The sequence below is a fragment of the Sturnira hondurensis genome, unplaced genomic scaffold, assembly GCF_014824575.4.
Source record: "Sturnira hondurensis isolate 20B ecotype Veracruz unplaced genomic scaffold, ASM1482457v3 Scaffold0016663, whole genome shotgun sequence".
NCBI classification, from domain to species: Eukaryota; Metazoa; Chordata; class Mammalia; order Chiroptera; family Phyllostomidae; genus Sturnira; species Sturnira hondurensis.
In genome coordinates this window covers 10811963-10825622 of record NW_028089294.1, presented here as the reverse complement: position 1 = coordinate 10825622, position 13660 = coordinate 10811963, and the positions used below count along the sequence as shown (strand labels likewise).

General features: G+C 40.8%; 1 protein-coding gene across 11 annotated transcripts in view; it reads left to right on the top strand.

The window, feature by feature from the left end:
* LTBP1 (latent transforming growth factor beta binding protein 1) overlaps window positions 1-13660 on the top strand; it is a 357682-nt gene that overhangs the window by 279487 nt on the left and 64535 nt on the right. For all 11 annotated transcript variants that reach the window (XM_037066591.1, XM_037066593.1, XM_037066590.1 and 8 more), the window contains 2 exons: window positions 4624-4746; window positions 10336-10461. In XM_037066591.1, coding sequence (XP_036922486.1) covers window positions 4624-4746; window positions 10336-10461 — 249 coding nt within the window. The remainder of the gene's footprint in view (window positions 1-4623; window positions 4747-10335; window positions 10462-13660) is intronic.

Genomic DNA, 13660 nt, shown 5'->3' with positions numbered 1-13660 from the left:
TTGTCATCATTAATATATATGTTTATAAGAGACTATTATGTTCCGTGAGAAAGCCTTTTTTTGGAATATATTATCAGCTGTTTTTCCTGAAGTCAGGGCTAATCGCCCTACTGTTCGAGGTTATAAATAGGACTGGAGTCCATCCAACAAAGTCACAGCTCCCTTTGAAACTATATTAGCACTTCAGCCCACTAATTCCCGACCCTCCCCAGCGTATTGAGCTGTAATTAGCCAAGTGGTGATGGTCCACATGCCCTCTCACAGCTGTGGGAAGAAGAGCCCTCTTTCTTGTTGGCTTTTATATTTACACATGTAGTTTTTCTCTCGTAGTCCTGACGAAGACGTTGTTTTCTTAGCTACCCTGCAGTCCTGCTGGCCTTTCACGTCAAGTCAGAAGCCCAAGTGCTGTGTTCATTTCTGGGCGCAACTGACTCCTCCCAGCAGCCACTTTGTCTAAGATCATGGGGTTATGCGGGTCTTCCTGATTCTCAGGGGTCCAGGCGGCTCCACCTTCACAGGCTCTGCCTCTGACTTGTCCCCCTTCAAGGCACAGCCCCTAATTCCATGCCTGTTGTAGCACCGCCCCTGCCCCTCACTGGGGTTACTTCCTGCTATCCCTTGCAAAGCCTGAAAAAAAAAAGATTTCTGATTTACTCCAACTTCCTGTGGCCCTATCTCTTGGTCATTTCTTCGTGGACCAAAGCAACAAAGGTGGGAAGAGGTGGTAGTATTTCTTTCCTTGTCAGAATCATTCCGTTTATACATTCGTTTGATAAATATTTACTGTAAGCATGGGACATTTAGCAATAGTAACACACCAAACAGACAAATGTTTCTGCCCTTGTAGAGCTTACATTCTAGTGAGGGAGATAACAATAAACGTGATGAGTAAGCAAAAGAGCTAGTTTATTAAATGGCAATAAATGTGATGGAGAAAAATAAAAGGGAGGTGTACAAGGAGGGTAGTGGTTTGGAATGAGGAGGCAAGCAGAGGCTTCCCTGAAATGACGACATTGGATTATTTATGGGAAGAGCGTTTTGTTCAAAGGAACAGCAGGTGCAAGGTTCCCCAGGAGCAGGCTTTCTGGAAGAGATGAGGAGCTCAACATGGGCCATTTAAAGTTATGATGCCTATCATGAGTATTCAAAGAAAGAGAGCTGAGCTGCAGTTGGATCGGTGAATTAGAACTCCGCAGTGAGTTCTGGGCTGGGAGTCATCAGCAAATAGACAGCATTTAAAGCTGTGAAATTGGAAGAAGTCGCCAAGGCAGCTGAGTGTAGCTAGAAGAGAGAAGAGGTCCAGAGACTGAGTCCTGGGTCCTGCAGCATTGAGAAGTGAGGAGATGGGTGGGAGTGAGCAGGGGACTGAGAACAGTGGCAAGTAGGAAAGGAGGAAAAGCAGAGTCTTAGAAAAGAAGGTATTTCAAAGGAGGGGGAGGCGGGTGATGAACTGTGTCAAATGCGGATCAGAGGGGAACCGCGGGATCCAGCCAAGTGGAGGTCATGGGTAACTGTGACAGGCTCAGTCCCAGTGGAGGGGTGACCGAGATTGGCTGCTGCCTTCCTTAAAGCCTCCTGCCCAACTCCGGGAAGGAATCTCTCTTTCACACCGCCCTAGGTAACCACGCAGGACAGTCTAAGGCCGGGCTCTTAATGTTCAACCTACTCTGTGTGTTTATTTGTTTGTTTGTTTTGTTTTTGAAGATAGAGGTCTTGCAAAAAATATTTTTAAACTAAACCAGGCTCCAATATAATGCACTGAGTTTTAAAGTCTGTACAATTATTGATAAATACTTAATGCTTCTTTTTCATCACATACGTTATTTCTCTTAGATTTTGGAAAATGAGTGAAAATCAAGTTATTTTAAAGTAGTGTCAGCAAAGCTGATGGAGAGGCAAACGTCTAGGTAATGGAGGGTTGTTGCTAAAATTCATATTCTCGGGATTCTCCTTGATCTTTTTTAGAATTGAGGTTTTTTTACATAATGCTAATAATCAAGTATTCCTTTTCTTACTTTGCTATCTCAGTTTCCTACAGAGCAAGTAAAGAAAGAAAGATAAATCGTAATAATAATAAAAAAGACCATGGTCACACACATTAGAATCGCTGTGGAGCTATTACAATTAAATGTGGGACCGTTGGAACTTTCCCACCCTGCTGGTGGAACTGTGAAGTGGTTCTGCCCCTTCAGAAAACGGTTTCTTCAGAAGCTGAACCTACTGCATCACCCCTAGGAGTTCGCAGGGCAAATGAAACCATATGGTCACACACAGACTTACCCATGGATGTGCATAGAAACTTCCTTCATCACAGCCAAAATGCCAACAATCCAAATACTCACCAAAAGGCGAAGGGGGGTAAACAAATCGGAGGTGGTGCATACAGTAGAATACAACTTGGCGGTAAAGAAGAGCAAGCCAGCGACACAACAGTCTGGATGAACCTCAGAAACACTATGCTGAGCAGAAGTAGCCAAACAGAAAAGGGGTACAAGGAAGGGTTTTGGGGCGATGGACATCCCTGTACCTTTTTGTTGTTGTTAATGGTTGTCCATTTTATTTATTTATTATGTTTTAAGCAAAGATTCATAAACTATAGATTAGAATTTATTCCCAGTTGGCACATCACTATTCAAAATCATTAAATTAGCAGACTGTTGGAGTTGAAGGATTAGTTTTACAGAATTTATATCTGAAAGCCTATTCTTAATTAGCTTTGGTTCTATTTTTAGAAATCTTGATATACCAAAGATTTGAATAAAACTGTTGGTATATTCAAAGTTCATAGAAGACGTTTAATCCTCCATTTTCCCCCAGTCTCTATGATACGTAATGGTTCCTTCACTGTCTCTTTCATGGCTATTATAACACCCAAGGCAATTGGTTAATAGGAATGGAGGAGAGTTTAAGGCCAGACTGGAAAAAGAAAAGAAAACACTACCAAGCTTTACATTTGGCATTAAGGAATGACATCCTTACAAAGAAATCTTATCAATTCCTTGGGAAGTGATTGCATTTGCAATGACTTCAGAATCCAATGGTAGATCTGAACAGATAGAAACCGATAAGTAAATGCCTACACCTTGAGTGTGATCATGGTCACACAGATGTGTCTACATTTGTGAAACTCATTGAAATGGACTCTTAAAATTAGGTGCATTTAGATAAATTGTACTTCAATGAACTTGGAAAACACATTTAAAAAATAATAACCCACTTCACTGGTGACAAAGTCACATCAGAATTTGTTTTTTATGTTTTAGGATCAGTATTAAGAAACATTTTAAATCTGGGTGAATATCATAATAACTTGTTTTTATTTTGATAGAATGAAATTGTAAAGTGCTTATTTTTCTTTTATTTTCCCCATGAATGGCACAGAAGCCAGTTAATTGGCTGATTGGGTTCTGAGACGAAAATTTAATGGGTGCCTCTATATTTTGAACAGACGGTGAGGAGAACCAGACCTCGGGAGTCTCCATATTTACTTCCACCTGGAGCTTCTCCTATATTTTCACAGCCACCATAGCCATTTGCAGGAAATGTCATAGTATGCCAAATTCTGAGACCAAAAAGGAGGTTCGGTTCCTTAGCTTTCTTCACTGCTAATAATTTAAATCCTCTGCAGACAAAAGGGGAAGGACGCATGGAGTGCGTTAGGAATAATGAGCTCTGACTGGGAGTAAATGTGGTACTGAACAGCTCTCTGGAAAGTTCTGCCGGCGTTCCTGCAGTGAGGGAGGTCACTAATCGCCTCACATGCTTAGAGTCAGAAACTCATTACTGGCTACATAAACCATGTTTAGTTGTGCATATGCTTTGAATATAGATATTAAAAAATCCAGGCAACATCAAACCTGTTTGTGACAGCTGCTGAGTTAGTGACTTTAGTGATGCTTTGATCTGGCTGAGTTCCTTTCTGCCAAAAGTCCCTCTTCTTCCCCCTCCTGCACCTTCTGTCCCACTGAGAGTTTCCAAGTAAATTCCTTTTGTTACCGTGAAGCCTTCTTTGACCTTTATGGCATCTCTTTTCTAAATACACGTGACCTCTGAAGCTGGTACTATTCTTTTGACAAATAATTATATTTTTGACAGCCTTTATGTTAAATTATTGTGGACTTCTAAAACAATTTAATATTGCATGTATTTATGAATACAAACTTGTTAAACAATCATTTCTCTTGAGGGGCAGAGACCATGCCAAATACTTTTAAATTATTCTTATAATGCATAATACAGGACCTTGTATAAATAGATATTCCAGATACTCTTAACAATATGTATTTAAAGAATGTTTTTATTCTCTATCATCACCAAGAATATTGCCAAGTAAATTATTCTTTGTTACAGAATTTTGACTTTTCCTCTTCCAGTTAATTTCATTTGATGTTAAAATTTCAGATTATGTATGTATTGTTCAAAGTTAAGATTCTTTCAAAATGTTTCATTAAAAAAAAACTCTAAAAGTTAAAAAGCATCACACATTTCAAATCACATGTTAGGAGTGATGTAAAAAAATGTGCATTTATGGTTCCATATGTGAGTTGTGTGTAAAGGTAAGGAGAAATACCTCATTAAGACAAAGGTTACCTAATCTTTTAAAACTTTTACATTGATTTGTAGATATTAACGAATGCTTGGAAGACAAGAGCGTGTGCCAGGGGGGAGGCTGCGTTAATACCCAAGGGTCCTACGACTGCACTTGTCCGGACGGGTTCCAGCTGAATGACAACAAAGGGTGTCAAGGTACTGCCCTCGCCCTCTTCCTCACCCTCCCCATAGTTCTCCCGTTCTGGGTGCTTCCTGATGACGACCTGTGGTTTTGCCACCTGCTTTACGTGTGAATGGGCTTTGCCAATTTGTGTTTTTAAAAGAACTTTTTCAGTGTGGTGATTGCTGTGGAGCGGGGGGTGGGAAGGGAGGTGTAAGGGGACTAAGCGGTAATGGAAAAAGTACAATCATAAAACAATTATTAAATAAAAAAATAAATCCCGGTTCACAGAGGAGTGGGCTGCCTCCAGCGTCAAAAAAAAGTAAATAAACCCTGGCTGGCGTAGCTCAGTGGATTGAGCACGGGCCTGTGAACCACACGATCACAGTTCGATTCCCAGTCAGGGCACATGCCTGGGTTGCAGGCCAGTTCCCGGCAGGGAACTCACAAGAGGCAACCATACATTGATATTTCTCTCTCTCTCTCTCTCTCCCTCCCTCCTTCCTTTCCCCTCTAAAGATAAATAAATGAAATCTAAAAAATTTTTTTAAAAAGTAAATAAGAAAAATAAAGAGTCTTTCTTGGGCTTGCGTTGAGTACAGGAAATTCTCCTTTGCGTGGCATCTTGTTGCCGACTGAAACTCTTGTGTTTTAGAGCTGTGTTCTCGCTTTGTGTGCCGTGAGGAAACGGAGATCACTTACAGTTTGTTGTTTCTCCCGTGGGTCATCCCTGGTACTTGACTCTAAACTATATATCTAGCTTTTTGGTGTCCTTCATGGGCATATTTTATTTGTGCCATAGCCGATATCTTTTCTTTCTTTTTCCCTATCCCTGTTTTATCCAGGATCCAGCTTTTTTTCTTCCGAAAAATCTCCATAATTTGATCAAAATTATGAAGAACAAGATCTGATATTTTTTCCAAGTGCTGTCACATTTAGTCTTGCAAACAACAGTACAGTGGACACATGGTGCTAATAAGAACACAGCACTAATTACAACTCAGCTTTAATTGAACACCTACTACATGCTGAACACTGTAGGCACCTCCTTCAATGCTTACAAAATTTGAGGTGGATTTTTTTCCTTCATTTTGTACATANCTTTTTTTCTTCCGAAAAATCTCCATAATTTGATCAAAATTATGAAGAACAAGATCTGATATTTTTTCCAAGTGCTGTCACATTTAGTCTTGCAAACAACAGTACAGTGGACACATGGTGCTAATAAGAACACAGCACTAATTACAACTCAGCTTTAATTGAACACCTACTACATGGTGAACACTGTAGGCACCTCCTTCAATGCTTACAAAATTTGAGGTAGATTTTTTTCCTTCATTTTGTACATAAATAACTGAGGCTCAGACAAGTTCATTAGCATGCTTCTCCCAAATAAGGGATCACTCTTTGAACCCAATATCTTTTTTCACTATGATTCCCTCTGTCTCCATGCCAGTTCTTATTGCATTTATACCAAAAGAAAGAGGATGTGGGATTTAGTTGTTTTTCCCAGTGTGACATACTGAGTTGTTACGGATGCTGGTACTGAAAAATCTGATCGTGTAGATCCTGTGTCCCAACATTATTAGCCGTACCTGGCTACCCCAGAAGTTACCCTGTACTTAACTAGTTTTTAGTGAATCCATGCCACTGAAAACCCACACTTCCATATATCTTTACAGACACATATTTCTGGTTCTTAGATAAATAATGTTTTTTCTTATTGTTCTTCTACCATTATGGAACTCTGTCATATGTCCCCAAGTAACACTTAAATCAAGGATTGTTGAAGTTGCTTTTCAGGCACTGCTACTGGGCAGATACGCCTTTTTTTATAGTTCATTTTCATGAACTATATCTCCTCTCATGTGTCCCAAATTACAGTATTCTTGAAAGGGAAGATGGTGTCTACTCTTTTAAATGTGGTACTGCAGTAGTATTATCACCTATGTCCGTATCTTTAGCCACACCCAGCCATGTGTCTCTGAGATACTAAAGACACAGGCCTTTGCCTCAAGGTCTTCTGAAATTGATTTCCTGACTAATTCCCAAGATTTAAATACACTGCTGTTTACCTCATTCAATATCATTTATTTGTCATCATGATTTAATAAGGCAAATTTTTCAGTATTTACAAAGCAGAATTTAAATGTACTTGGATTTAGTGCAGTTGAAAAGGAACATTCAAATTACAAATTTATGTGAGACTATCCATTTTAAGACTTTTACATTTTTACAAAACGAATCTTGATTTATATAAAAGTGTCAAGAGATGCCTTGAAACAAACAAACACACTCTGAAACCCATTTTGAATACAAATTTGTTTTTCTTGACTGAAAAGTAATAGTTTCTTTTCTAATATCTCTCGTCACATTTTTTTTTTTTTTGGCCAGACAGAGGCAAAACCAAGTCTTAGTATCACTGGACCATGATTTGATATTGCAAATTTTATTGTTAAACCTCTAGGGCTAAATCACAAGAACGTCATTTAGCCATCTATTTGTTAATCGCCCTATCTTTTCTCACTACATTACATTTGTTGGTGATTCGCTCCATGACTATTTCAAACATATGATGTTTAATTAACTATTTATGAAGTGGATTTCTTTCTGTGCTGCCTTGGTGATTCCTGTTGTTCAGAATACATGAACATGTCTGCTTTAAAAAAATATAAATCCAGATGGGTGAAACATTTTCCTGAAGCAGGTTTTAGTTCCTTTTAAATAATACCATCTATGAATATGCTCTGCCATCCACTGTCCCTTATCAGAGGCTGTTTATGATGGCGAGTGCACGGACTTCGTTTTGAATCATCTTTTCTTGCTGTGTTTCTGAAGGCAACTTATAGTTGCCTATTTCTATCTAATCCTTGGTCATGTTGCCATTGCGTAGATTGGTGTAGAATTTCAAGTTGGTTTTAATGCTGAAAATGTAATTGGTGACAATGCTAATAACCACAGGGCATGTTTGAATAACAATATGTGATAGGCATAAACTTTAAACCTTGCCCAATAATTCGAAGGAAGTCCCCTATCAGGAAGGCATTTTCCAATGGCAGTGTGTCTGAGAGTCTCCTCCCCCAGCAAATGTAATGATGACAAACAGGCAGCGTGGAAATTCCATGTTAATCGTCTCTGTAGGAATGTGGCAGCACACATTTGAGATTCAGAACACACTTCAGTTTCACATTTGGACTTAACACACGCCCAATAGTGAATTTCTGTGCAATCTCAGACCCATGAAAGAAACCCAATGGAAACACAGCCTGGCTTTCAGCTGCGCTGCTAGCAACGTGGGTCAGAAATGCCTCAGTAAGTGCAACCCAGATTGGATGCACGTGTTTCTCTAGTTCCAGATATTCATGTTGTTCTTTCTTAACACTTTCCTGGAAAAAAGTCTGGGAATTCGTTTTGCAGTCCCTGTCATCAAACTTTTTATACAATTATTTGCTAATCAGTGACTTCTCTCGAAGCAAGAACTTTATGCACATTATTCCCCGTGAGAAGTTGCAAAGCAGGCAGCTTTTAATAGGCCACATTGAGGCATTGGATAAAATAAGGAGGTGGTCTCAAACGACCTCTAGGGACTCAAAGACGGACATAGACCTTGAGCTTGATCTCTAGACCAGTGGAACTTTTTTGGCACCTTTTTGCCTGGGTAGAGGTAACTGTAGGTAGCAGGTTAGAAAGACAGAATAGAACTAAAGCTAAAAGAAGGTCAGAGTTCAAAACAGATGACCAATCTAAGATATTATCAGTAGACAGCGAACATAGAGGCTATCAGAGATTTTTATAAAAGTGAAGAATTATTTAGTGTGAAATCATATTGAGAAATAGTTAAGTAGGAAGTGATTCATTCCTCTTCCTTGGAATATTTTAAAATTAGTGGCAATAACAAGAATGGAAGGATTTTGAAGAAAATGAGTAATTCCTGCTTGGTTTCTTATTTCGATTTAGCAATGGATAAGCCGACTAGTCTGAATCATATGGCATATGAAAGGGTAAAGATTTCAGGATCAATACAGAGAGGTGGAACAGCCATTGCCAAAATTGCCATTGCACAATGGGATCAACGGGTCGAAAAGAAGTGCCTGGGAGGTCCTGGACACGGGGAAAGGGGTGACTTTCTCGAGAAGGAGCTGAGTTGGTGGCTAAGCTGCTCTAGAGGTCACCAGCAAGGCCTCTTGGCTTTGAAGTTCTTCATGCCTGTTCCTGCCTCCCCTATTATATTGCAAACTTCATCATTTCAAGGGCCCCATCCTATTCCGCCTTCTCATAGGAGGCATTCAGTAGACATTTTCCATTAAATCAAAGATGGACTCCTTCTAAGAGATGTATTGAGGACCTTTAGTAAGAGATAAAGGAGGGTCTAAGACACTTGGGAAAACAGGAAAATGGCCTTAGTAGGACACGTTCCCTGGGTGTCTCAGGGACCTGTGGTAGTTTTTATGCCTCCCACCTTAATCAAGAGAACCAGCTAATCTCTGTCCAATTAGTAGGGTATGAACATAACGGTGAAATTGGATGCTGGACAGACATTTATAATACACTCTTCATGTGCTGTACTAGAAGCTGGAGACTCAGACTTAAAATATTCAGTTCTCATAAAAAAGCAATCAGTGTAGTGATGGACATGGATGAGTAAAATAACAATTAAAGCACAGTGTAAGTAGTTCCATGTGTTAGTACCAACATGAATAAATGAACTGTTCTCCAAGATTCCTTATGTTGTCCACTTGGGCGCTGTTAGCCAACATAATTGGAGCTGGCTTGAGAGAACAGTGCACTTGCACCAACCCTTCCTGCCCTGTCGTGTTCCGGAGTGCATCCTCGCTCTGGCCACAGGGAGCTTCAGCACTCCTCATTGAGGACAGGCAGAGCCTAGTGGTCAATGAAAGTTTAACTAGAGCAGGATTTTCTCACAAGTTGTGGCAATAGCAACTACCACTCCTTGACCCTTAGTTGTGTGGTGGGCACCGCACAAAGCAGCCGACCCTCATTCACCCATTTCATCATCGCAAAGCTGTGCAAATAATGGGACCTTCTTGGTCAAAGTGGCCTTTTTTTCTCATATTTTCTTTCTTTTGTCCTTTTTTAATAAAATAAAGATTGGGGCCCATTTCATGTATAGTCAGGAGACCTTTGTGAGGCACCATTTATGAACCAAACGCTATAAATCAGACATACCCAGTCTTGCCCTTAAGAAGTTTACATCCTGGGGATGGATAGGCGAGGATGTTGCAAGGTGTGCAGGCTACAACAGAGTTGTGTGCCTGGCAGTGGGAGAGGACAGAGGGGGCACAGCTTTCTCACAGAGGAGTTCTTGATTCTACAAGACTGTTCCTCAAGTCTAAAGTAAGGGTCGTGTTGTGTCGCACCTATGAAATTGCTTTTGTTGAGGAGGTTGAACATGGCTGAACCCTGGCTATTTTGTACAATTCAGCCCCCACAGTTTCATGACAGCCCACCAGTCTTCTGATGCTCTGGTATTTGTACAAATGATGTGCCTGTATCATAAAATACATGTCTGACCATTTTGTCGTAGATTACTGTACATCCGGTATTACAGGGCAAGAGAACAACAGATTTTTTTCACGTGTTGGGAACTCTCTTTTCAATTCCAGATACTAACGAGTGTGAGCAGCCTGGGCTCTGCGGTCCTCGTGGAGAGTGTCTAAACACAGAGGGTTCTTTTCACTGTGTCTGCGAACAGGGTTTCACAATCTCTGTAAGTGGCCGTACCTGTGAAGGTAAGATGAACCCTGAGAGATCCCGTTGTTACTGCGCGATAAAGCAGCAAGAACATTGCTTTCTGTAAAACAGGCAGGGGCCCTAAGACACTAAGAGATAGTCACCACCCAAGACCTCAGAGCATGTGTACATCAAGGCGACTCCTACCGGAAATCGTAGCTCATGGTTCCTGAGATTTACAAATAGGATAACCTGAGGGGAAGATGTTGAAAGTGCTCACAGATGCTTTCACTGCCGGTACTGAATGAACGAGCCAGCGTGCGCAGGAGGTGATGATGTAGATGCACGCGGGAGACCCACAGGAAGACTGTGGCGACCTCCCGGGTGTAACTTGAGACTTGCCTGTTTTGATTATGCTTCATATAGATCATCTGCATCATTCTGTTTATAAAAATAATGTCTTGCTGGATTTCTCTGCACCGTTGTCAGCAGAGATTTTCCAGAGTTATTCCCCTCCTATCCTTAGCTATAAGCCAGTGTATTTTCTTACCTGTCAGTATTCATTATCCCCTAAAGGCTAATTAAGTTGAGATAACACTGTTGGCTTCCGGTTTGCGACCTCTGTGCGTTTGCAGGGATCTAGCACTGGTGAGATTCATAAAGTTTGTGTTCTTGATGATGTTACACTTGGGTAAATTGAGGAATAATAAATGTGAATCTTTTTTAAAAGTACACTGAGAAGATCCCCATAATCGCAATTTCAATTCACCTCTTTGATAACCTATGGTAGGAAAACCCAGCTACGTTTTAAAGAAGTAAATTGCAAAGGTTCCGTTCGGGGGCAAAATAGAACCCACATTCTTCGCTCTAAGAAATAGTGCAGCAGGAAGTCTCTGGTCTCCTTGCTCATACCACAGTGGAACCAGGCCGAGGAACAGACACCCGGTCCATCTGAAACCAATTATTATATTGGGAGGAATAAACGGAGCTTATAAAAAGCAAGACATTGTTGAAATTGCTTTCCTGCTGAGCAGACGAAAAACACTGATGCCAGATTTGGCGTCAAGTTAAACAGAGATAGTGCAGGGTGCGGTTTGAGTAAGCCGGTTTTGAGGGCTTTGGAAGCGATCAGAAGTTGGGAAATGGAGCAAAAACACCATAAAAAGGTGGCCATGAGAGATTTACAAGGACGCCATGTCTCTGTGGTTCGAGTAGGTTAGTTTTATACATCCAGGACCAGGGCTTTTAAGAGAGACATTGCATGAATGCGTATATTCTTTTTGGAGAGATCATGGCATCTGAATTACTGACAAGACCAAATTGCAGAATGCATGTTGCCCCCCAGCATTCCAGAAAGATGCAGATTTGCTTCTTGAGTTAGTGTTAAATCATGGCTGCTCTGGTCTCCCTTCACTGCAAAATAGTTCAGGTTCTAACTGCTAGCAGTTGTGCCATGAAACGACTACGTTCAGATAAAAGTACATCACTTCAAGTGCTCACTTCTCGAGACTGTTGTTCCAGAAGAAGATACCGATATAAATACATTCATATTTGTTTTTTCTTTTAGACTTAGTAATTTTTCTGTAATTCTGTATCTTTTTTAATCCTGATTTCTGCAACTCGAGAGTTATACATTCACTCTAATGTAGTTGCAGTTCTAATTGTGTTAGGCATTTAGTTGGCAGAGACTTGAACTTAACGAGTTTTTAGAAAATATCCAGTGCTTTATAAATTACCATGCCTTAGTATACGTTCTCTGACACTTGATCTAGGTTTTTTTACTCCAGAACCTGGACAATTGTACAAGTAATAGAATAGATAATTTAGAATATTGTGCTGATCTATGGCAGTATAACTACAAATCCTTCTCATTGTTAGGCATCTTGTTCTCTTTCTAGAATAGGCTCTGCAAAGCTTTCATTTATCTGGGGCTTAATCCAGTCTATTAAACTGGCCAAAATTTCCTTTTCTTGGACTGAAACTTGTGGCGGTAGCAGTATGTCCTGACTCTGCACTTGCTGGGCTGTAGGATGAGGCCAGCCCCTGTGATCGGGAGTTACCTGTGGAGCACAGGTGCGGAGGATGGCAGGGCAGCAGGTCCTTGAGTGACGTTGTTTCGTTATAACGTTGATGAGATGCCATAGGAACTTAACTCCTATTCACTGTGTCAAACAGCCTATAGTAAATTGGTTTTGTTACACGTTGTTTCACTCCGAGTTGCGGAACATAATGGTGACATCAAGTGAAGGCTTATTGTGCTTGAGTTGACACTGAGAAAGTATCTAGCACTCATTTGTGCTGGTGCACCAGCATCTGGACTTCTGGCAAAGCAACCGAAGCCACGTTGAGGCTAGGGCTGGCGCACCCAACTCTAAACAGGACTAAATGAATCCCACCCATGAAGAAGCAGACTCTGTCAACAGGAACCATCTCAAGCACCAAGTAGCACGGAAGATTGTATAGGAACAAAAACAGTACTGCCAGCTCCTTCCTCTCCCTGCGTTTGTGCCGCTCGGGGAACACCTCACAGGAGAGGAAGGAGAAGCGCCCTTGTGGCGCCCTGCGCCACACTGTAAAGAACAACAGTGTTATCTGGCGTTCAGCTGGAGTGGAGTAGCAGCTATTTTCTCACTTATTCTTTCACTCAGCAAATGTATGCAGAAGGCCTGTATTGTGCCCCGCCCCCCCACTGTTACTATTCAGAGGGCAAAACACACACAGTTTCGTCCACACGGAGCCTACATTGCAGGAGGGCAGTTGGGGATAAATAAGTAAATAGAACATAGAGAAAGGGATATATTTCTACTTAAGTAGAATAACATAGTTATACTTTATGGATATAAATAAGCACCATGTATAATATAATGCACAGATTTTTTTCCTCAAGTCCGTAGATATCGGATGTAGATATCACCAGAGTGCAGAGAAACGGGACCCTTTGATTAACTGTCTCCTCCTTGGTGTGTCTTTTCCTTTCTCCTCATAACCATGGCTCCTTTGCTCCTGATGCCTTCTTTGTGTCCCCTGGCCAGAGCTTTTATCTTCTGTAGAAAAGCAAAGAAAACTTCTTAACTCCTTTTGCTCAGCTCACTGTTTTACATCCCAATTTATCTCACCCATGCGCTTGGTAAAAAAAAAATCACAAGTCTTTTGCTGTTCTAGTTTATCTCATTTTTTATTGTGGAATTTTTAATTCAAGTGAAAGGTATTTGTTATCTCAGTTAAGGTGACTCAGGGTTTGGTTTCTTCATCATTGGC